The sequence below is a fragment of the Salvelinus sp. IW2-2015 genome, linkage group LG26 (genome assembly GCF_002910315.2).
Source record: "Salvelinus sp. IW2-2015 linkage group LG26, ASM291031v2, whole genome shotgun sequence".
Taxonomy (NCBI): domain Eukaryota; kingdom Metazoa; phylum Chordata; class Actinopteri; order Salmoniformes; family Salmonidae; genus Salvelinus; species Salvelinus sp. IW2-2015.
Genome location: NC_036866.1, coordinates 30210743 through 30235835, shown reverse-complemented (window position 1 = coordinate 30235835; position 25093 = coordinate 30210743). Strand labels below are relative to the sequence as shown.

The window sequence follows — 25093 nt, the reverse complement described above, 5'->3', positions numbered from 1 at the left end:
GAAGAGGTCTGAAAATGGTTTGACTGTTGAATCAGATGTGTTGGTCCTCCCCAGTGCTGATACCTAKATCTCCRCCGTCTCTATACTGTGTGTGTGTCAGAGTGTTGTACTTTCTGTTTCCCTCTCATTCAGCTGTAGTTAGTGTAGGTCATAAAGGAGACGCAACAATAAGCTACTGTATACCTGGGCTCTGAGGCCACTTCTCTACATGATAGACTACAGTACACAAGCCGACTGCGTAGGATTAATCATCCCTATAAAACTGTCACACAGGCTTTTCTACTGACTCTGAAAAACACCAAAAGAAAGATGCCCAGGGTCCCTGCTCATCTGCGTGAACGTGCCTTAGGCATGCTGCAAGGCGGCACGAGGACTGCAAATGTGGCCAGGGCAATAAATTGCAATGTCCGTACTGTGAGACGCCTAAGACAGCACTACAGGGAGACAGGGAGGACAGCTGATCGTCCTCACAGTGTCAGACCACGTGTAACAACACCTGCACAGGATCGGTACATCCGAACATCACCCCTGCGGGACAGGCACAGGATGGCAACAACAACTGCCCGAGTTACACCAGGAACGCACAATCCCTCCATCAGTGATCAGACTGTCCGCAATAGGCTGAGAGAGGCTGGACTGAGGGCTTGTAGGCAGGCCTGTTGTAAGGCAGGTCCTCACCAGACATCACCGGCAACAACGTCGCCTATGGGCACAAACCCACCGTTGCTGGACCAGACAGGACTGGCAAAAAGTGCTCTTCACTGACGAGTCGGGGTTTTGTCTCACCAGGGGTGGTGGTCGGATTCGCGTTTATCGTTGAAGGAATGAGCGTTACACTGAGGCCTGTACTCNAATAAGCTACTGTATACCTGGGCTCTGAGGCCACTTCTCTACATGATAGACTACAGTACACAAGCCGACTGCGTAGGATTAATCATCCCTATAAAACTGTCACACAGGCTTTTCTACTGACTCTGAAAAACACCAAAAGAAAGATGCCCAGGGTCCCTGCTCATCTGCGTGAACGTGCCTTAGGCATGCTGCAAGGCGGCACGAGGACTGCAAATGTGGCCAGGGCAATAAATTGCAATGTCCGTACTGTGAGACGCCTAAGACAGCACTACAGGGAGACAGGGAGGACAGCTGATCGTCCTCACAGTGTCAGACCACGTGTAACAACACCTGCACAGGATCGGTACATCCGAACATCACCCCTGCGGGACAGGCACAGGATGGCAACAACAACTGCCCGAGTTACACCAGGAACGCACAATCCCTCCATCAGTGATCAGACTGTCCGCAATAGGCTGAGAGAGGCTGGACTGAGGGCTTGTAGGCAGGCCTGTTGTAAGGCAGGTCCTCACCAGACATCACCGGCAACAACGTCGCCTATGGGCACAAACCCACCGTTGCTGGACCAGACAGGACTGGCAAAAAGTGCTCTTCACTGACGAGTCGGGGTTTTGTCTCACCAGGGGTGGTGGTCGGATTCGCGTTTATCGTTGAAGGAATGAGCGTTACACTGAGGCCTGTACTCTGGAGCGGGATCGATTTGGAGGTGGAGGGTCCATCATGGTCTCGGGAGCTGTGTCACAGCATCATCGGACTGAGCTTGTTGTCATTGCAGGCAATCTCAACGTTGTGCGATACAGGGAAGACATCCTCCTCCCTCATGTGGTACACTTCCTGCAGGCTCATCCTGACATGACCCTCCAGCATGACAATGCCACCAGCCATACTGCTTGTTCTGTGCCTGATTTCCTGCAAGACAGGAATGTCAGTYTTCTGCCATGGTCAGCGAAGAGCCAGGATCTCAATCCCATTGAGCACGTCTGGGACATGTTGGATTAGAGGGTGAGGGCTAGGGCCATTCCCCCCAGAAATGTCCGGGAACTTGCAGGTGCCTTGGTGGAAGAGTGGGGTAACATCTCACAGCAAGAACTGGCAAATCTGGTGCAGTCCATGAGGAGGAGACGCACTATAGTACTTAATGCAGCTGGTGGCCACACCAGATACTGACTGTTACTTTTGATTTTGACCCCCGCTTTGTTCAGGGACACATTTTTCAATTAATATTAGTCACATGTCTGTGGAACTTGTTCAGTTTATGTTTCAGTTGTTGAATCTTGTTATGTTCATACAAATATTTACACATGTTAAGTTTGCTGAAAATAAACGCAGTTGACAGTGAGAGGACGTTTCTTTTTTTGCTGAGTTATATATATATATATATGTACACAAACACACACACTACCGTTCAAAAGTTTTGGGTCACTTAGAAATGTCCTTGTTTTTAAAAGAAAAGCAATTTTTTTTGTCCATTAAAATAACATCAAATTGATCAGAGATACAGTGTAGACATTGTTAATGTTGTAAATGACTATTGTAGCTGGAAATGGCAGATTTTTAAGGGAATATCTACATAGGCATACAGAGGCCCATTATCAGCATACATCACTCCTGTGTTCCAATGGCACGTTGTGTTAGCTATTCCAAGTTTATCATTTTAAAAGTGTAATTGATCATTAGAAGACCCTTTTGCAATTATGTTAGCACAGCTGAAAACTGTCCAATGCAGATGGTTATATCTCAATATCAAATAATTGGTGGGTAACAACTAAGTACCTTACTGTGATTGTTTTCAATTCAAATTGTAAAAAATTAACAAAAATTGCTTTTTAGCAAAGAGCCATTTCTCAAGCAAGAATTTTGCTAAGACTGTCTGAGTGGGGAGGGAGAAACAGAAAACTAGCTTTTATAGGCAGAGAGGTTTGGAACTATTTCTTATTGTTCTATTAACTAATTTGCCGCATGGTGATGTGACCATGGAATGACCAAATACATATAAAACACAAGAAAATCTCGTTTTTGACTGCACACCACAGATCATTATGGATGGGAGTGTTTGCACTACATGCATTTTGGCTTAGCATACTCACAACGATGCACAGACACCAGAGATAAATCCAAATCTCCCCAAAAGCTTTAATGGCCAGATCTCACTAGTTGCACCCAGCTGTCTCCTCCTTTCCAGAGACCAATTTCACTGAAGAGGCTAATAGCGTTTCGCACCAGACAACCACACCACAGCCTCATTTATAAACTAGCCCACCAAATTATTTCAACAGTGACGCTGACGGAATGGGCAATGAGAGTTTGCTTAATCATTTTGATTAAACCATTTTTTTTTTTTAAACACTGCAAAGGAGAGATTACAAAAAAAACGTTATCTTATTGATGTTAGCCTTATTGTTGATATCAGGGTATTAAATATGAAGACTTCTACGTACATAGACAGAGGCTGTGTGTCATTTATGTTCTCTAATGCTGTGCTTAGGCCTACATCCTGAGCGTCCAGTGTGCCAGTCATCAACCTCTGATGCTTGTGACACTTTTATGAATACCCCCTCCCCCCCCCCCCCATATGTCCACTCAGCAATCAAGGTCATGGAGCATGTTAATGGTTTAAGAACATTAGCTAATTTGTGGAGTCACATGCTTGTCCTTTAAATGCATACGAATATAGTAATGTATAGGTTTTGTGCAAACTACAATTATATAATTGTTTTAATGCCCTAAATTTAGTCAAGAAGCATGCTTCCATATCCCATAAAGGGCCACACATCCCTTCCCAATAAGAGCCTCACCAGCTTTTCTGTAGCGAAGTAGAGCTCCACCAGCATGTCAGAGTCCTTGTAAGCAGCAGGGGATGGGTTCATCTGACCAGACCCACTCAGCTAAGTCACCAGTACCTTCTCTGTGCCTGGCCGTGCCAAAGGTACAGAGTCCCGGGAACAACTCATCACTCACGGACACCTGGAAGCAATTAAATAAAGGTGAATAATAATAATAATAATATGTTAGTGAAAGCGTCAACATATTTATGTGTGTGAGATGGCTGGTATGTGTAAATTAGTGTGATGTGGCTACTGTAATTGCAATGGAAACCATTGAAGAATATAGCTAGGATACTAAAAACAAAGCATATAACATTTGGCATTGCTAGCTAGCACCACTTCTACTGGTGTATCTAACATACTTGTTGCATAAATTCCTAAACAAGACATTCTATTTGAGGCATATTGTCAGAAGAAGTCGCTTATCTGGCTATTTGGTTAGTTAGCCTTGTTAGTCAGCTAGCTGACATCCCACACTTAGGGGTTGGCTCTGCTGGCTTGAGTATGAAAAGAAGCTGGCTAACATCTCAATATCATACAAATGTTTTGACGTGTTGATTGGCTGCAGATAACAAATTCATTTAAAAGTCCAAATGGAATCACAAATGACTTTTCATTTTGGTTATCCACCAATATCCAATGTCGTATTTTATCTTACCTTAGATAGCTAGCTACATTCGTAAACGTGTGAAGTGCACATTCTTCAGAGAGCATTTGCAAAGACAGGCACAAGTTTGCTTGACAACGGCAAATGACTTCCTGGATACGGTGATAAAGGGAGCTTTGCCCCTTGGGATATGTAGTCTAAAGTGTATTTTTTTTATTGCATGATCAATAACAACACTACGATGATAAGTTAACACACATTTTAGTCTACATATTCAGCCAAACATTAATATTAAACATACAATACTAAAGCTCCCAGGTTTACTTTATCTGACTGGGCTATGGTTCGAAAATGTGAATTGCATAAATCACGTTAAGATAGGCTACTACGGAATTTGTAGTTGTAATTCTCTATGCCCACACTGCCCCTTTATATTTTGCAGTTATACGGAAACCGCCCAACGTGCCAACTAACGATGGTCAAAACAGGCAACTGAACTGTTCTCGCCGGGGCGGTTCATACAGGGCTGGGCGTGGGCTCTAACAGTCTCCTCTCCCTATTCGAAGCACATTGTTCGCCGTGAGCTAACCTCGTATACAGCACTGAACGAATGCTTTGATAAATTTCACTTAAAATTGCAGTATCTGGAATAACAACATACATTTTCTGTTGTCGAAACTATTGAGACATTCGTTGAGGAAACACCATCTGGACGTCAACGCTTGGAACGCTCAGCTGCTACTGAGTAATACATAATACATTGTTTCCAGTAGACCACCTCGCCCTCTTGATAATTAGGGTAGAGCTCTGCTTATTGTAAGTATTCCGTGCATATTTTTCACCTCTTACACAAATGTATGATTCTTGAAATGTGTCGCTCAACGTTGTTTGTGCATTGACCAGGGAACCCATACAGGGGACCAAAATGTGCTACAACTGCTCGAGCTCGTTCACACCGCCACCACTGCGGCGCACCTTTACATTTTGTGTTTTTACGACATTATTCACGCCTGCATCAGGCTGTCTCGTTGGGAAGTGTAGCCTAACGTTTTGCCAAACAAACTGCTATTTCCGTGATCATAGACTCAACATATTGCTATATAATTTGTTTACTACTATTTTCTCATATAGGCTATATTTAGTTCGTAGGCAAAATCCTGGCTCGCCGCCTAAACTTCACGGACAGGGAGGATAATTTAATGCCGATATGTAAACTAAACCATGGAAGCACATTTTCATTGTCAAGAAATTCAAGTGTTAAGCTGTTGCCATTTTTTTGTATGTTATGGCCAGTCAATGAGCGCTCCACAGCCGCCCTGCGTCTGTAGTTTGTAGACCACACAGACACGGGTGACGCCCAGTCACAGTGAAAACCGAATTGGAGCACTGCGGAAGTTGCATTCCATTACTAGGCGTTTGATTAAGAACGCGATTCCATTCCGACGTGCTTGGTCATGGTCCAGGAATAACTGATTTCTAGGCTAGAGACAGTAGGTTATGCCGCGTTCAAGACAACTGGGAACTCGGAGAAAAAAAACTAGCCCCGACTGGGAAAAATACTTATGAATGATCATCCAAACTATAGACATTAATGCAGCGTTCAAAACAACCGGGAACTCGGAAATCTTAGACTTCTGTGAGTATAAGACAACTGGGAACTCTTTTTAAATAGTCATCCATCTCGAAATTCCAAGTCGGAAACTTGGGCATCTTTCTAGAGTTCCGACTTGAAGATATCAGATCTCATGATTTAACCTTGTTTTTTTGAGAGTTCCCAGTTGTCTTGAAAGCACCGTAAAACCAGTAGATAGGATAACGCTGACATCATCCACGTATTCCTATGGAAATCTCCCGGCGGGCATGAATACGGAAGTATTTGAATTTTAAGCGAGCCATATTGCTGAATGGCACCCAAAKATTGCTAAGGGTTATGGTGAAAGTGGCCGTAACTAGCAAAGGATCATGGTCAATGTAGTCGTTTTCATCCTGCCTGAGAGTTAAATGGCGTCTCCTCATAGCATGCCAGCCTGTGGTTGGTCCATCAACATGTGGTCTTGTATGATGACAAATGTTGTTGTCAGAATGGATCACTATTTAATTAAATATCTTGATTTGTAGCAAACTTTAAAATAATTCACTGTGGGTATCGAACTTGATCATAAACAAATTTTAGATCCGAAAACGGACATCCAACATTTTTTGGGGGCCTTTCTGGTGATCGTAATTTACAACGGCTTTCTAGGGCAGACCAGGGCTTTTGGCACTGCTAGGTTGCTACGCAGTAGCCGACCAGCAGCGCTCATGACTCCACGCACCAGACCGGACACTGGGGGGCCTGCAACCAACTCGGAATTCCAAATCAGAAACTCTGGCTTCTTTCTAGAGCTCCGATTTATTAATTATTTTTTTTCAACCTGAAGATCACTGATATCATGATTGGCCCTTTTTAACTACCAGACGAAAATGTCACAAGTTTGTCTATGTTGCCTAGCTGACATTCAAAGTTTAGGCATGGAGTAAGTTACATGTGGAACAATATTTTTGAGTAGCCTGACGTTGAAACAAAAGAAAAGCATGGTATTGCATGTAGTCTATATATAGCCCACACAAGGCTAAATATAACGCTCATTCAACAACGTTGCTACTCCCTATCTATGCCTGCCAAAGTGTAGCAACTCTCATCGGGTTTCCACTAGATAGCACAGCCACAAAGTCAAAATTGGCTATGTAATAGAAATTCCTAAAAACAGCTTGGTCTTAATTTAAGGTTAGGCATAAAGTTAGCTGTGTGGTTGAGGTTAGGTTTAAAGTCAACCCAAGTGGGCTGGGTTTATGACTTTGGCAGTAGTAACTAATGACGACCCTCTCACTGCCCCTCAGTGGGGTATGACATCATTTGACCAAGAGATTTAAGGTAAATCCACACTACAGCGACGGAAGCTACGGAGTGTAGCGCAGTGTTGTAATGTCGTTTTTTGTCACAAAAGCGGCGACTCCTTGTAATACGCTCCGGCATTTGACACAGTTTTTTGCTAACTGGAAATTGAGAAGTGCCATATCATTCCTTGCAAAGACTTGAGGGGCAGTATTGAGTGAGGTTTACAATGGAAGTCCCGCCCTGTATCTAAATCACATCCCTTCAGATATAAACACAGAGATGGAAGTGCTGCTACTTCGCTGCAACTGCTATTATACTTATTATTCTACTATATATTTTTTTGTGCTTTTATTTCAACATTTGCTACGCGCAATTATGCCTGTCCAGTTTTGAGGAGCGTCTGCAAGGAGGTGAGACGATACGATAACCTCTACAATCCTTCAGTACAGTTGTATTCGGACAAGAACGTAAAAGATAACCGCTGGAGGGAGATATCACAAAATTGGAACACGGATACTGATATCAAAGAAAAATGGAGTATGCGAACATACCGGTCCCGAATCAATCAGAAAAAGGTGAAGGAGACAAGGAGTGTGGCTTCGTGTTTACGTGAAACATCATCGTCAGACCTACGCCAATATGCCAGATATGGTATGTACTCTTGTCATGCAGCTGAGTACTTTTGAACAGTGTATATTTGTATCTTATGTTTAGCAGACCTAGTTAGAACATGTGAAATCATCTCGTTTCTGGATGGGAGAAATTGTAAGTTGGAAATATCCTGTGCCTATTTTTGTTATAATAATGATTAGCAGGGCCAGTTCAAACATCTGAAAACAGACACTGTGTGTGCTAGTTAGATTGAGATGTTTATGAAATCAGTTATTTTGTGAGCATTTTAACTCAAAATGGGCCAATGGAGATTGCTACTTATAGGCATTGGGAGAGGGATTGCATTGTAGACAGAACTGAGCCCCGAGGGCCCATCTACAGGTGATTCATCGCCCATTGATTCATCATCTCCCCGGCCTAGTTCATCACGTCCCCGGGACCCTCTCACTAACGCCTAATGCTCCGCCCAGGTGCACCCTTGCTCTCTGTCCTGGCACTCCATCAAACTCTACCCAGCTCCAGTGGCTGTGTGAGGATGACAGCGGAGGATCCTTAGGACACTGACATTATGTCCTCTTGTGATCGTCACCTGGGGAAAAAATAAAAAATATAGCGCAAAAGGTCTGACAATGTCTTTGTCTGGTTATTGGCACTTGTGACAGAAAACAATTCTGTTTTCTTAATTAGCCACTCAGTCAACTTGTACTGCTTTGCACATGAGCTATGTGAAGTAGATGAGGTTAATGTCTTGGGGGTCTGTCCTTATTGTATACTGGTGGACAGTCATTCTCACCTATTTACCATAGTAGGAAAGTTCTCATTTGAAATGTTGAAAGGCCACTACACATAACACAAGGTTGTACATGGCCATGTAATTGTCTTGTGGGTCTAGCCTTAAAAGAATATGACAAACTAAAACAACACGAGGGCGAAGTGACTCATTATTGTACTCTTTATTGTGATTAGTAAAGTGTGAATAAGATAACGGCCAAAATCCAAACGGTGAAGCTAAGTGTGTCGCTCACAACATGACCTAGAAACAGACATCACCCAGAGGAAGAGAACATATGTGCGCCCATGTTTTCCGTACCACACCAACATTTTTTACATTTATTGTAGGGTGCCACGTGTGATGGCAGCATCTTGGAAAGACACTCAACCGGCTGGTATGAGGAAGTAGTCCTTTATGTTATTGCGCACATCAAGGCCAGCAGAACCTTTTTGAATAAAATAAGTGTTTCCGTTAGCCTTCATGTTCCCGTTCAATACTATTGTGTACTGTAACAACTGTGTGGCCTATGCTTTGGACATAGGCCCCAATCCTCTTATTGGGATGCTAGATCACTTTTATGAGGCATATAATTACAAGTTCTATATTGGTATAATTTTCACACCATATATAATTAGTCATATGCATTTAGTGTATCTACAGTACATGGATATGGTCACATCAGGTTTACTCTGGGAATGCCTCGTCTCCCACTTAGACATATGTGCTCTGTGTTTGGGTCCCCGGTATGCACTCCGGCCTTGGTAGCTGCAATGAGTTGGGAGCCGACCTTGCTTTGCGAGAAGATTCCCACGTCTCCCTCCTAACCATATGCACCCATGTCGATCATGATGAAGCCGTACTTTCATCGCAAACTGCAATCAGTACCATTGAGAAAAAGCCCTTGTAGTTGTGGTACTCGTTGCCTGAGTGTTCCGTCGACAGCTCCTGCACACAACTAATAATTCCAACGATCCCAAAACTCAGCCGATTTCGTCCCATTTTTCCATGGAGGGATGAGCAACAAAATCCTCCTTCAGGACATACCAGTTAGCCTGGCACACTTCTGTGATTATGGCACAAAATGTTGATATTTTAGTTTATAACTTGCTGCGATACTTTGTGTGCTGCCACTCGCTAAAAACCGAAGGGTCATAGCCAGCCTTTCTGCAGCACTTAGCTATGGACAAGCTTGTCCCTTGTAGTGTTCACTGGACAAACATTCCATTCTCCTTTTTTTWTTTATTTCTCCTCCAGAGTAGTAAGAGCAGTTCAAGGTCTTCCAATTCGTAGAGTGACATGTTTGCTTCTGTAACTAGTTAAATCCTTAAGAAGTGTCTGGGCCTCCTGAGTGGCGGAGTGGTCTAAGGCACTGCTTTCGGGTTCGATCCTAAGCTGTGTCGCAGCCGGCCGCGACCAGAAGACCCATGAGGCAGCACACAATTGGCCCAGCGTCGTCCGGGTTAGGGGAGGGTTTGGCTGGTTTGTCCTTGTCCCATCGCGCTCCAGCGACGACTCCTTGTGGGCGCCAGGCGCATGCACGCTGACTTCAGGTCGCCAGCTGTATGGTTTTTCCTCTGACACATTGATGCGGCTGGCTCCTGGGTTAAGCGAGAAGTGTGTCAAGAAGCAGTGCAGCTTGGCGGGTCGTGTTTCGGTGGATGCATGGCTCTCGACCTTCACCTCTCCTGAGTCCATACAGGAGTTGCAGCTATGGGACAAGACTGTAACTACCAATTGGATATCATGAAATTGGGGGGGGATTGGTAAAAAGTACAAAATAGAACACCATACTAGCTAGTATTTGTAAACAAAAGGCACATAACACCGGATCCGGAAGTTCAAATGTCATCACTAGCTACGGTCAGAGTGCCTCGGACCCTCTTGCTTGGTAAGCTACTCTGACATCCCAAGCCCCCTAGTAGATATACACTACACAAGGCAGACTTCCTCTCTGGGTGGAATGCAGAAGTGCACGCTGCTCCCAAAAAATCTGACTCCGCCCATGCACGCGCAGGCATGTTGATCGCTGGAGTGATGTCTATAGAGACCTTTATGGATGATATATTTTCACACTGTATAATCATACATGCCATTCATTGCAGGTCAGTTTCACACATTGTCAGTCATCGGGTGTTTTGATGATAACTTCCTATTTTTGTTTATGATGTCGATGCTTATTAGTAATACAGTAGCCTAGTGGTGCTTAGTAATACAGTGCTTAGTAATACAGTACACTAAAATATGAGTGGATGACAAATCAGTGCTGATAAAGAATGATTTCAAGAAGCATGACTCATGTCATCAATACCCCATGAGTAACAGGTTAATACAAAAAGTAATGATTCCAATGGAAGGTCTACTCATTTACACTCAAGCTTGATAAACCATTGATATGGACACGGTCAGATTTATAAAAGGTTCCATTCACATAACGGGCATTAAGGTGGTTTGTTACACTTGATGAGGGGTAGCCGAAGCTACCTGAGGGACAAGGCCCCTCTAATGCTTGGGCATGTTGCTTTGTGTTAGGGGTTGTTGACTAATGGATTGAATGGTTGGTCTTCTAGCTGCTTTCTATTGTCAGAGCTGAATTGAGAGAGACTCTGTGCACTGATGGTCTCGTGTGTGTGTGAGATGATCCCTGGTTAACAACCTAAAAGGAGGACCCAGTGAGTAAAAATGTCATATTTTGCTAAGAGGCTGACTGTTTTGAGGCTAGGGCCCTATTCTCTTCTACACACAGTGTTTTATTGGGAAGAAGAGAGAGGGCACTGCACTCTCACTCATTAACCCCCCCCCCTGCTTTTTTGACTCCAAGGATCTTGATAACTAATCAAGACTGACTGAAAACTGTGACCCTATTCATAGGAGATGCAGGCTTCTATCTTCACATTGTGTTCTAATGGATGAGCGATGAATGTAATGGGGTTACTCACCATCTAGTGCTCCCATTATCCATCCCTAAAGATAGGGTTCGATACGGTTAGCTAGCAAATAGATCCAAGTTGGCTAAAGATTAGCTGGCTAATCACTAGCCCGTGAGCTTGATTGTTGATGAGACCTGTGTTCATTTTCTGTAAGCCAATACCCGCTACAAAAAGTTTGTCATTATTAGTGAATGTGCATTATGCGTGGTTCTAGTTAAATTTGTTTAAAAAAAAATCATATTCTCATAGACCTGAAAGCCAGATCAGTGATTATTGAAAAATAAATTATTAGTGGGTCTTAAGGTTGTGGAAGGCTTATATTCAGCCTAGGTATAACTTCACAAGCCCTGAATTCATTAGATTATTGCTGACTGTTTAAAATCTGGTGTATTTGACCTTTTAATTGTACAACTCTTATTTAGGGGGAAAAAATCAAATCAAGGTATACAGTGCATTCTTAAAGTATTCAGATCCCTTGACTATTTCCACATTTTGTTACGTTACAACCTTATACCCTGACTACACCGTGCGTGAGCATTGCAAAATATGTGTAGAAATCTATATTATTCCATTATTGCACCCACACTGCTTGCGCGTGCCAATGAGCGTCTGCGTTGCCAAGGGCTAAAATATAAGTCAGTTCTATTTGTGATGCAGATCGCGCTGCAAGTCCTGCCTCTCCCATCTCCTCATTGGTTTATAGAAGCAGGTACCCATGTGCCATCTCCTCATTGGTTATACCCACGTGGGTGACGTTTTTTTTTAAGGAACATTTTTAGGCCATATCTCCCAGCCCTATGCAACGTGCCAGTGAAAATGTACCTGGTCACGTTAGTTTTTGTTTCACAATAAACCAACATTCTGAAAAGGCAACAACTGCACGGGTATGCCCCTTCCTGTTTGTCAGGGCTCAATAATCCAGGCTAAATAATTGATTTTTAAAAAACGGATGGATTTCCGACGCTGTTCGTTTTTGTCATGTTTTTCTTTATCACAAGCGCACTGCACACAGCCTATTAATCTGTCGGGCAGAGAGCGCGTGCAGCTCTCAAACAGCTGGTTGTTGTGTGGCGCGAAGACCAACAGTGGTAGGGGTAGGGAATATGATCCAAGTTATATCTACCAGTAAATGCTATGGCAAGAATGGGTATGCAAACCAGGTATTTATTAAAAAATTTAAAAATCTAAGTCTTGGCTGAATTGCCCATTGTCAATATTCAACCATCATGGAAGCCTAACTTGAATCAGACATTTCCTCTAGGCTCTTTAGTCCTTAAATTCATGGATGTTATGGTAGCCGATTTAGAAGTTCTACTACTCCAATATAATTATTCCTTGATTTAATTTCTCATCAGTTTTTATGAGGTAGGCGCTTTTGTTTGTTAACCACCGTTTCAATTGAATGGTGTTGTGCTAGTCTGTTGCGCATGTTGCTGTAAAATCATTGAATGTTGGCTTCAACTTGGTTTCCATAGTGTTAAAAAAAAATGTTTTGGTCGCTTTCTGATTTTAAAACATGATACAGTAACCCCTCAATAACTCTTCAACATCCCAAATGGTGAGACTGACTAGCTACCACATGTGGACAGGCTTCATTAGTGTGTTTGTGTCTGGAGCATGCTGTCTATACTGAACAAAAATATAAACGTAACATGCAACAATGTAAAATATTTGTACTGAGTTAGTTTATAGAAATAAATTCATTAGGCCTTAATCTATTGATTTCACATCACTGGATAGGGGTGCAGCCATTTTCCCTGACAAAATGGCTTATTACAACAATGAAATATATCATGTTAAGTCCTCGAAAATTACAATTTAAGTGCTTGGAAAAAGTCCTTGACAGTCATTGAATTTGACTTGCCGATGTCTGTATGAACCCAGTAGTTGCTCAGTTTGCAAATGGAAGATAGCAGATGATTTTATTGAAGTTATGTGCGCATCATTCGCTTTCCCGTCAGATCTTGAACTGGGCCAGAATTTTTTTCCATTTGGGGCCAGTAGCTTTGGCATGGTGTGCTACTGGAAAATTTACCGGAATATCAAGCCCTGCTATATGTTTACCACCATGTCTACCACTTGCGTGGCCGTTAGCGTGGCTAATGATAGCATAACCATTTTCGGTTAGATGCAAAGGCAATTAAAAGGTAACTACAAAGTAGCCTATGCCAACCTTGCATAATCATGGTTATTTGCATCAATCCAATGGCCATTTGTTTTGAAAACTCCACATGTGGCTAAAGACATGCCACTAGCCAAACACAGCTGTCTGGCTGTTGCACACCTGAATTAAAGGTTAACTACACCAAAAAAATCAAAATTGCTCATTTTTAAGGTTTAAGCATTGTTGTGGACTTTTCTATAAAAAAATAATAAGTGTGATTTTGAGAGTCAACCTGAAACATCAGACCTCCTTCCCACTTTTTTTTATTGATAATTTTTTTGCTGTGGTATCAATTTTGCAGAAAAAACACAAAGCTCTTAAAATAAAGTGCAATATTTATTTATTGCGGATTTTAAAGTCTCTTTACTTTGCTGTTACAGTAAATCAATGTAAGAACACTGGTTCTGTATGGAATGCATGCACATTTATGGTACACAGGCCAGGTCATTATGTTTTAGTTTTTTTAATTGTGCGACAAGCACCAGTGGAAAAAGTTAGTGTAGAAACCTGAAAGGCCTGGCTAGTTACATCTCCCTTTGTAAATGGATGGATTTTCTTAAGCTAAATTGTGTCAAGGCTTGGTTACATTGTGTTGTAGCATTGCAGCCAAGTCTCCTCCAGTGCCCCACTAAAGATGCCATTTACAGAGATGAAGTCATTTGTGTGTGTGTGTGAAGGGGGGGGGGGGGTTTGGCTCCATGGTGGTCGCTGTGTTCGATTGTGATCCGTCCCTAGAGAGGTTCCCCTTACAATCATCTCTCCATTAAAAATCTATTATCCCTGCAGTGGGCTTTTGGCTCTGCCAATATGGATCCTTTAACCAATTTAAGTGCTTTAGTTGAGAGAGGGGGCTGCATGTGTAGACGCAGGAGGTCCACTCTTAAGTTCTTCATCCTCGATATAGGATGGGTGGGACCGACAGCAGGACAATTCTTTGTTTTCAGGATGAAAGGTAGTCTCCCTCTCATCAGAAACTCGATTGAGTGGTAAAGAGTAGCCTACTAGTATCAAATCAATGCTGAATACAATTTATTTTCTGCCTGCGCGTACTGTTTCTATGCAGTGGGGTCTGAAGTTATTGACACCCTTGATGTGAAGATGAGCAATAATAACTGTATAAAAATAACAAATTAAAATACTGAGCTAAATTGTATGCTAAAAAGGGAAATTACATTATTTAATTTATACTAATACAATTGCTCAGAGAAAGAGATTTTGTTTAACAAGTAACCTCCCTCCCTAACCTCACCATTACCAATAACAGGAGAGGTTTGCATTTCTTGGGGATATGATCTTTGACCCTCTAACTTTCATTATTCTCAATTCATTCAGGATTATCCATAATTATGGTACATTAATGTAGAAGTGTTTCGAAACATACAGTATTCTATTCTTATTTACCATTCATTTCTATTGGGCACACAATCTGAAACACATCCAAAAAGAACTGCAACTGCATTCAACAAGTTTGTAGAGTGACAAGCTTGATGTGACTCTACAGAGTCACATGACTTGCTAGGAACATTGAGACAAATACTACATTTTTGAATACTTTATTTATGGCAATTATTTATTCTTTAAGTGTAAATTTTGACCCACCTCCAAAAAAATGTTGTTCAAGTAATCTCTCTGAGGAATTGTATTTGTTAAAAATAATATAATTTCCCAATTTTTGGGGGGAGCATACAATATAGCTCAGTATTTTTATTTATTTTATACAGAAATTAGCAATAATCTTTATTGACGGTATCAATAATTTCAGACCCCACTGTATATGAACAGAACGTGTTGGTAAGGCAGTACTACCTCCTAGGTCCAAAATGTAGGACTAACTCGTGGGGTGCAGTGCATACCAGTAAGGTAAGTTGAATGTCTCTGACTGTTTCAGGTCGATGACTCCCCCCCCCCCCCCCCCCCCCCCCCCCCCCCTGTCCAGCGACTCCCAGCTCCCAACCTCAATAAACTGTCATGTAAGATTACTCTCATGGTCTAGGCAAAGATCTAGGGTTTCAAAACAAACTGTTAATGTCCCCCAGCTCAAGATGGCCGTGGGCTATATATAACCCTACACATGTATAGAGTAGGCCATCAGGCAGGGATGTGGCCGAAGACAGACAGAGTATGTAGACTATATTATCTGTCCCCACTGGAAAGTGCTTTCATGAGGTTTGCTCCTCCAATTTTGACCTCTGGAGCTGTGTGGAATTTAATGTAGGTGCTGATGCAAGGTCCAAAGCAAATGCTTTTGGAAGCTTCTAAATATATATATATGCTGGTGATCTTTATTTATTTATATATAAGATCACCAGCACTGTGCCCATCCCAGACTGTATGTGTTTACTGTAGTGATGGGGTTGGACTGTGTGTGTGTGACTATATTTGCGGTCTGTGTACTGTAGTGTTGGGAGTATGCGTGTACTTTAGGGGCTAATTAAGACTGGTGGAGAGAGACCCAACGTGTTGTGGCACTAATTACCAAACAGTCAGAGGAGCGAGAGAGAGAGAGGGTATGGTTGGCACAGGGAACTGTGTGTGGGGGGGCATCCCTCGTGGTAGTGTTCTCCCTCAGTAGTACCTAGACAAACACCACAGAAGAGCACAGATCCCTACAGACAACAAGTGGTACTGGAGTCTGCAGGCAGGGCTGCAAAAACATTTTTTTWAAATCATCATCATCTCCCTATTTATATCTGGATTATTAATCTCTGACATGGCCTAGATCAGGGGTGTCACATTTATTCCATGGAGGGCCTAGTGCCTGCAGGTTTTTCCATTTTTTTCCCCCCTTTCAATTAAGCCCTAGACAACCAGGTGTGGAGTTCCTTACTAATTAGTGACCTTAATTCATCAATTAAGTACAAGTGAGGAGGGAAAACCCGCAGACACTCGGCCCTACATGGAATGACTGACACCTGTGGCCTAGATTGTAATTGAATGGCACGGCTTTGTCTCCCCTCACCCATAGAAGTGTGTAATAGACAGCTCCTCTTACCAACATCCACAATAAAATTCAAATCTGCCTAGACTGCCGCTATTGGCTCTTCCCAATGTGGGCACGCCTCAAAGTGATGTCATGATATGACTACAGATGTCACATTACAGAGTTAAACTGTTATTCTCATTATAATGAGAATTTAACGATCCATGATCAATCCCTGATATGGCGTAGAAACAAGGTACTATTAGTGCTGAGCAATTAATGCTTTTTGAGGTCTGTTTCGGTAAAAGATCATCACTTTTCGATTTCTGTTTCGATGAATTGTTTTAGACATGAAATACAATATGTGGGTTGAATGCTGTAACACAGAATTTAACAATTACAATTCCCATGATGGTAGCGACTGCCCATTACTGCTTATCACTTATTAACCATAATTTATTCACATTTACTTTAATAAAATGTTTTATTTTATTACAACGGAGGTGGAACAGGTGAGGGGGGGAGCACCAAGGGAGTGGAATGGTTAGGAGTCGGATGAGGGAAGGTGAGGAGAAGTAATTGTCATTTTCCACCGTCTCCCTGATTTGACCTACCTGCCCAGTCCATCCTGTTGATTGGTTGTGCCTCTCCTGTGATGTCATCCTATTCTGTCATCCCTGTAGTTGTGTCCACCCGCCTGTCAGGATTGTGACAGCCCAGTAAGATAGATCTGCCGCTATAAATCTCCATGTTGAAAAGGCAACAATGGCCTGTATGCYAGAAGCCATCTTCCCTATTGATTCAGAGGGATGGATCAAAGCAGCTGCTTCTCTCTCTGGACCAGACCTCTATCACAATAGAATGAATCACTGATTTGTATTCTGTTACAGCCTCCTGCTTCAGGAGATAACACTACGGTAGCCCAGGCCAGGCTCAGCCAAGAGACGCCTCAAAACATGTCCTCCACCTCTGCTGTAATAGCCAGATACTGGGCATTTAACTGGTTATGTTAGTGCATTGTGTGTGCATAGACAAGAATAGTGTGCGTGCATGTATGCACTTACGTGGATGTTCCGTGCACGTGTGTTTTTTACTGACTTTATTTACAGTATGGAAAGAAGGAAGCTAAATGTTTGCCCACACGATTGAGGTCGTGGTAATTCCCTTCCTGTTGCGACAGCGAATTATAGCCGTGTGTGTGTGAGAGAGAGAATTATAGCCATCAAGTTGTTTTCACAAGCCTGTGAGTGTTGACATTGGTGATGGTCTAGCCGATCTGGAGAGCTACCTGTTTCCATGAAACCCTGTGGAAGTCTGATATGGAGCAGAGCAGAAGGCAGTTGCTCTGTCAGAAAGAAGCCTGCCGTGACCCAACAGTCAGTCTGCTCATCACCCAATTTACCTACCTCACCCCCCATACTGCTTTTATTTATTTACTTTTCTGCTCTTTTGCACACCAGTATCTCTTCTTGCACATGATCATCTGATGATTTATCACTCCAGTGTTAATCTGCTAAATTGTAATTATTCGATTTATTGCCTACCTCATGCCTTTTGCACACATTGTATATAGATTCTCTTTTTTTTCTACCATGTTATTGACTTGTTTATTGTTTACTCCATGTGTAACTCTGTGTTGTCTGTTCACACTGCTATGCTTTATCTTGGCCAGGTCGCAGTTGCAAATGAGAACTTGTTCTCAACTAGCCTACCTGGTTAAATAAAGGTGAAATAAAAAAAATAAAAATAAAAATCAACAAGTCCCCCTGGTCTGGACAACACACACACATAGGGGCTCAAAGAAGCAGAGTTGCATGATCTATTAATACACAAGACAAATATAGGAGTTACTTGGTGTGTGTGTGTTTCTGTTGCCTTTGACTCCCCGCCACTGCATTAGCRTTGTAAATGGYTTGTTTTGGGGGATTTTTTTCATGTATCCTGCTCTCATCAAACTGTCCAGGTTGATGTCACTAGTTACTCCTCTCCTCTAGGAACACTGCAGCTGCTGTGTGTAGGCAGATGTGTGTGTGTGTGTACACACAGGGAGTATGTGTACAGTTTTATGAGCACATGAGGAGTAACAGGGCTTCATGGAGCTCAAACTGTAGAGGTAGGGTGGGGCAGACACACACACGTGCCCGCGCACACACAGGTCAGGACAGGAGGTTAGTGTAGGATGGGGCTGTTGCGTAATAAAGATATTTCTGAGTGCAGTGAGGATGTACAGTGGCTGGTTGGTCAAGAAGGTTGTGGTGAGTGTAGTGTACTTACCACAGGAGTATGCATATGTGGGGTAGAAGATCCAGGGTTTGTTTGTTTGTACGTGATCTGTGTGGGTACAGTAGAAGATAAAGGTGGGGCAGATCCATACACTAGGTTGCAGTGGTGGGAGGTAGGAGGGGTTGTTTGGCTGGCTCATTATACCCTGATGAAGACAGCTTGTCTGTCAACTGTTGGACATAAATATTTTTGCATCTGAACTCCTAGAGTGTGCGGCTCTCCTTTATTTTTTAAAGTGTTCTACTCCGCTAGCCAGCACCTGGCCTAAATAGGTGTGCGTTTCTTTCACCTCTTGATGGTTGGCTGGCTGGCCAGAGGATTGGGTGTCGTACTGGAACTGATTCCACCAGTGTGTTCAGTCTTGTCTCCTCATCTGCTTATTGCCTTTTTGAGAGACATACATACATACATACACACACACACTCCTGACTTGCAGTGAAATGTTTATACGTTTTCCCCAGTCTCTCCACAGATCTGACAACCGCTCTGAGATGCTATATCACTGATCTACGTCCTCTGTTACAACACTCTGAATTTGTGTAACCAAGGGAGGGGTTCTGCGATTGCCAAGAAGCATCAGTGAAATTATCTTGTGGTTAGCTGAGGTCCTGGTTACATCCAGAAAATAATGTTGCAAAACACGATTCTACACATTTTGCTATGGCTTATGCCGTGTTATGCCGAGTGAGTCAAAAAATTTAACAAAATCAATGGGGGCCTCATGCCATGACATGTTTTGAATTTTTGATTCTCCCTGACTGTCTAGTTTTTGTTTTGGTGATTTGTTAGTTCTCAATTATCTTATTTTTTWAAATATATATAGCTCCATTATCTTAAACACTATCTGGTTTTAGTCATTTAAGTTTACACTGACCTTTTTACATCCCAATGTATTTTTTGTATAATTATTATATAAACTCAGCAAAAAAAGAAACGTCCTCTCACTGTCAACTGCGTTTATTTTCAGGAAACTTAACATGTGTAAATATTTGTATGAACATAAGATTCAACAACTGAGACATAAACTGAACAAGTTCCATAGAKATGTGACTAACAGAAATTGAATGTGTCCCTGAACAAAGGAGGGGTCAAAATCTAAAGTAACAGTCAGTATCTGGTGTGGCCACCAGCTGCATTAAGTACTATAGTGCGTCTCCTCCTCATGGACTGCACCAGATTTGCCAGTTCTTGCTGTGAGATGTTACCCCACTCTTCCACCAAGGCACCTGCAAGTTCCCGGACATTTCTGGGGGGGAATGACCCTAGCCCTCACCCTCTGATCCAACAGGTCCCAGAAGTGCTCAATGGGATTGAGATCCGGACTCTTCGCTGACCATGGCAGAACACTGACATTCCTGTCTTGCAGGAAATCACGCACAGAATAAGCAGTATGGCTGGTGGCATTGTCATGCTGGAGGGTCATGTCAGGATGCGCCTGCAGGAAGGGTACCACATGAGGGAGGAGGATGTCTTCCCTGTAACGCACAATGTTGAGATTGCCTGCAATGACCTCCACCTCCAAATCGATCCCGCTCCAGAGTACAGGCCTCAGTGTAACGCTCATTCCTTCGACYATAAACGCGGATCCGACCATCACCGCTGGTGAGACAAAACAGCGACTCGACAGAAGAGCACTTTTTGCCAGTCTTGTCTGCTCCAGCGACAGTGGGTTTGTACCCGTAGGTGACGTTGCCGGTGATGTCTGGTGAGGACCTGCCTTACAACAGGCCTACAAGCCCTCAGTCCAGCCTCTCTCAGCCTATTGAGAACAGACTGAGCACTGATGGAGGGTTTGTGCGTTCCTGGTGTGACTCGGGCAGTTGTTGTTGCCATCCTGTACCTGTCCTGCAGGTGTGATGTTCAGATGTATCGATCCTGTACAGCTGTTACACGTGGTCTGCCACTGCGAGGATGATCATCCTTCCTGTCTTCCTGTAGTGCTGTCTTAGGAGTGTCACAGTARGGACATTGCAATTTATTGCCCTGGCCACATCTGCAGTCCTCATGCCTCCTTGCAGCATGCCCAAGGCACGTTTACACAGATGAGCAGGGACCCTGGGCATATTTCTTTTGGTGTTTTTCAAAGTCAGTAGAAAGGCCTCTTTAGTGTCCTAAATTTTCATAACTGTGACCTTTAATTGCCTACCTCTGTAAGCTGTTAGTGTCTTAACGACCGTTCCACGGGTGCATGTTCATTAATTGTTTATGGTTCATTGAACTAGCATGGGAAACAGTTAAACCCCTTTACAATTAAGATCTGTGAAGTTATTTGGATTTTTACGAATTCTCTTTGAAAGACAGGGTCCTGAAAAAGGGACGTTTCTTTTTTTGCTGAGTGTATATAATATCTCAGTACTCTTCAAAAGTTTGGACACACATACTCATTCAAGGGTTTTTCTTTATTTTTGCTGCGTTCTCCAATGTATAATAATAGTGAAGACATCAACTATGAAATAACACATGGAATCATGTAGTAACCACAAAAGTGTTAAATATATTTGAGATTCTTCAAAGTAGCCACCCTTTGCCTTGATGACAGCTTTTCACACTCGCGGCATTCTCTCAACCAACTTCACATGGAATAACTTTCCAACAGTCCTGAAGGAGTTCCCACATATGCTGAGCACTTGTTGGCTGCTTTTCCTTCACACTGCGGTCCAACTCATCCAAACCATATCAATTGGGTTTCTCACATACTACATGACTCCATATGTGTTATTTCATAACTCTGATGTCTTCACTATTATTCTACAATGTAGAAAATAGTAAAAATAAAGAAACTCTTGAATGAGTACTGTGTGTGTGTGTGTGTGGATATATATTTTATTTTTTTTAAGAATATTTGTTTAATCTTTTTTTGGGAGGGGGCAACAATTTAGCAGTGTGGCTGTTTTAGCCACGCTACACTGCCACCCAGTTCACTGGCCTATTGGGTTTGACCCTGTCAGTTCAGAGCTTTACTGGTTGGCTCGGTCTACTAAGGCTGGCCTGGGATGCATGTGCTGAGATCTTATGGGACAATTACAAATTGATAGCTTTCTGTTAGCGTTTTTTGTTTTACGGCACTGATGTCCTATAAGTAAGCCACTAGTCTGACACCGTGTTATATAGTTACAGGTGACACACTGATTGGAGCTAGTGGGGCTAGTGTGTAGTGACACACATGGATCAAAACCATCACCAGTGTCATCAAGGCTACATTCATATCTGATGCTGTGGGTTATCTCTGAATCCCTCTCACACACTCCATTCTGCCATCTGTTGCAGTGAGCGATTGGATATGTACAGACAGTTTACCCTTCCACTTGACAGTTCACTGTGTATTGGACAATACTCCTATGGCTCCCTTTCCTTGCCTCCTCTCCTTCATGATCAATGAATGGATTGGATATGGTAGATTTCCACCTTTRTTATAGCTCTCACCTGTCAAAAGAATGCATTTCTAAAGACAGACATTTTTACATTTTGCAGACGCAGCAACATACAGGAGCAATTAGGGTTAAGTTGACTCAGGGATTTGAACCAGCAACTTTTTGGTTACCGGCCCAGCGCTCTTAACCGCTCGCCTACCTGCCACGGCCTGTTGTTTTGAGTCTCTCTCTCTCCAGTCATGTCAGATCAGTGATGAGATGAAGTTGCCTGGCTACCCAGACTCCTTGCTTCAGCCAAACGCTGCGCCACGCCCATGGACGTACCTCCCCAATCTTTCACCGAATGTGAACATATTCCGGGCTGTCTGATTGGTCCAGAAACCGATGGGTTGAGCCAGAACACGTGCGTAAAGTGCCGGTTTCAAAATTCGTCATTAGCTTTGATAATCTGATTGGTTAGAGATGATCCAATCGCTGACGTTTTGTACAATGCCCCTCATCACCACAAACGACTTCACTAAAGTATGTAGTGAACGACAGAGCAGCGGAAAAATTTAGTGTGAGTTGTCAGGCTAGAGATAAAGTGAGATCACAATAGGAAAGGATGTGTTCTGGAAGAGAATAAGGCCTGGTCGTATTTACTATTAGCCATATGGAAGCAGACAAGACAAAAAAAGGACATGCCTGTCCAATAAGAAGCGCTTGCTTTTGTTGCAAAACGTTTTGCACTAAGGAATACGACCCAAGTTTTTTAGTGAGAGCCAATGATTTATTGGCAGGGCAGSCGTTTGTAATGGCTGTGCCTGTTAACTGGACCCACATGGTAGTCCTAAAACCTGACAGCAGGGCCTCCCCTTCTCTGTCCTCTCCTTTCCACTGCCCATCAATGCTGCAGTGCCACCATGTACTGTATATTCAACAGCTGCATGGGCTACATACAGGCTTTCAGAGAAACAGCACCTTTACGCTGTATGGAGAAAAAAAAGTATTCCGATTGTGAGATAGGCAATACAAGGCATCAATGAGGAGCACTCTGCCAGTGTCAAACSCCCTCCGCTCTCTCCCTCCCCCTCGTGTTGAGCGGGAGTGGATGGAAACATTGAGTACCTTCAGCACATTTTTCACATTCCCCTATGGGGTCTCAGCCCCCCTACACACACACACACACACACACACACACACACACACATCTCACCTCTGGGCAGAGGTGGTGGTTAACAGAATAGTGAGGTAGGAGTTCAGGGAAGCTAATGTCAGACTCAGAATACTGCCAATGAATATACAGTACCCCAAATGTATACTGTACATTGAAGAATAACAAAACATCATAACATGTATTAACCTTTCTCTTCACTCCCTGTTTTTTTGCTGCTCTGCTATTTCTTTCTCCTCTCTCACGCTCTCCCTCTCTCTCGCAGAAGTGTGTGTGTGTGGGGAGCAGTGAGGATGACGGAGTACAAGTTGGTGGTGGTGGGGGCAGGAGGTGTGGGGAAGAGTGCACTCACCATCCAGCTTATCCAGAACCACTTTGTGGATGAATACGACCCCACCATAGAGGTATGTGTCCAGAGCTTCTGTCTGCAGCTGATCACTGTGGGTGATGTCATGCGGATGTGGCCCCTCCCCTGGTCTAGTGAACGGAGTAGAGTAACCTAGTGTGACTCCGCTGGCTCGTTGGAGAGACCACTTCACTATGGCTGCAATATTTTTTCCATTAAAACACGAAGCAGACTACTCTTTGGTCTGTTTAAAACCTGCTGTATGTAAAATAGTGTGTTATAGCTTGGAAAATAAATCAACGTGACTCTGGATGACAACATGTTGTTTCCAACATTAGGGATGTTTTCCTAAAACCACTTTYTTTTGTTTCCTTGCCACGACACTAACGACTATTGCATTACTGGTATTGTCCCGTCCCTGCTGTTCACTACAAAATCTCATTACCAAATATGACCACTCACTATCAATTCAATTCTCCAACTGTTTTTGTTTTTTTACTACACCGCTACTCCTAATGTCATTCCCCTCCGTTCACTATAAGAGCGGGAGAGAGATTTGGAGAGAGAGAGAGAGAGAGTCTGTCTGATTTCTCCACTACCCTCTCTCTCTCTCCCCCTTTCTCTCTCTCGTTCTCACCACGCCTGCCTCTGGCCAGACAATGTCTTTTTTGTGTGTGTGTGCATTCCTGTCCCCTATGCACTAGCACACAAAGGCCCTGCACCACATGTTTGTGTCTGTGTGTTGGGACGCTAAACATTTGCCCTGCTACTCTGCCCTCTTGATACCACTACCTCTTCCCTGGCCAGTCACACAGCATAGGGATTTAGCGTATATATCAACCAGCACACTCCTCTCTCTGTGTGTGTGTGTGTGTGTGTATGTGTGGGTCCCAGGCTCATGCTTTAGGCCTAGTCGAGAGACGTGTGTAAATGTTTAGTTATTATATTGAACACGCATCAATGGATTTCAGCTTATACTTCATTCCATATTGCTAGTATGTTAATTTAGTCAATGGAATTTATTTGCAAAGAATTTGCAAAACCCAATCAGATTTCGACAGAAATATGGCTGAGACGCAAAGAAAATTCAAGGAGAGGGGGTACAAAAATGGTCCGATTAATACCGCCATTGAGAAAATTCCAAACAAATCGAGACTGTCATTGAAAAAGATCATGTCTCGCAAAAAGAAGCATTCTTGCATTCTAACTACCCACTATTCAAAGTGCTCTGAACAAATTAAAGGAATCGTTCAAACATTCTAAGATCCGATTACAGTATCGGTATTCTCGCGGCGCTCAGAGATCAATTGGTAAACTCTAATTTACCACCCCAAAATTTCCCTGCACAACGTCAATTTGGCCCTCGACCGGATGGAAACTACA

The 25093-nt window shown here is 43.0% G+C and overlaps 1 protein-coding gene and 1 pseudogene across 2 annotated transcripts in view; one reads left to right on the top strand and one right to left on the bottom strand.

Moving 5' to 3' along the window:
• Positions 1 to 3803, bottom strand: part of LOC111952314 (leucine-rich repeat-containing protein 56-like) — a 30949-nt pseudogene extending 27146 nt beyond the window's left edge.
• A 962-nt stretch (positions 3804 to 4765) lies between these two features.
• Positions 4766 to 25093, top strand: part of LOC111952380 (GTPase HRas) — a 33749-nt gene continuing 13421 nt past the window's right edge. Inside the window, exons 1-2 of one of the 2 annotated variants that reach the window (XM_023970988.3) lie at positions 4766 to 5100; positions 23630 to 23768. In XM_023970988.3, the coding sequence (XP_023826756.1) occupies positions 23658 to 23768 (111 nt within the window). In that variant the 5' untranslated portion in view covers positions 4766 to 5100; positions 23630 to 23657. Of the gene's footprint in view, positions 5101 to 7418; positions 7814 to 23629; positions 23769 to 25093 lie in introns of those variants that run through there. The other variant, XM_023970989.3, reaches the window with a different exon arrangement.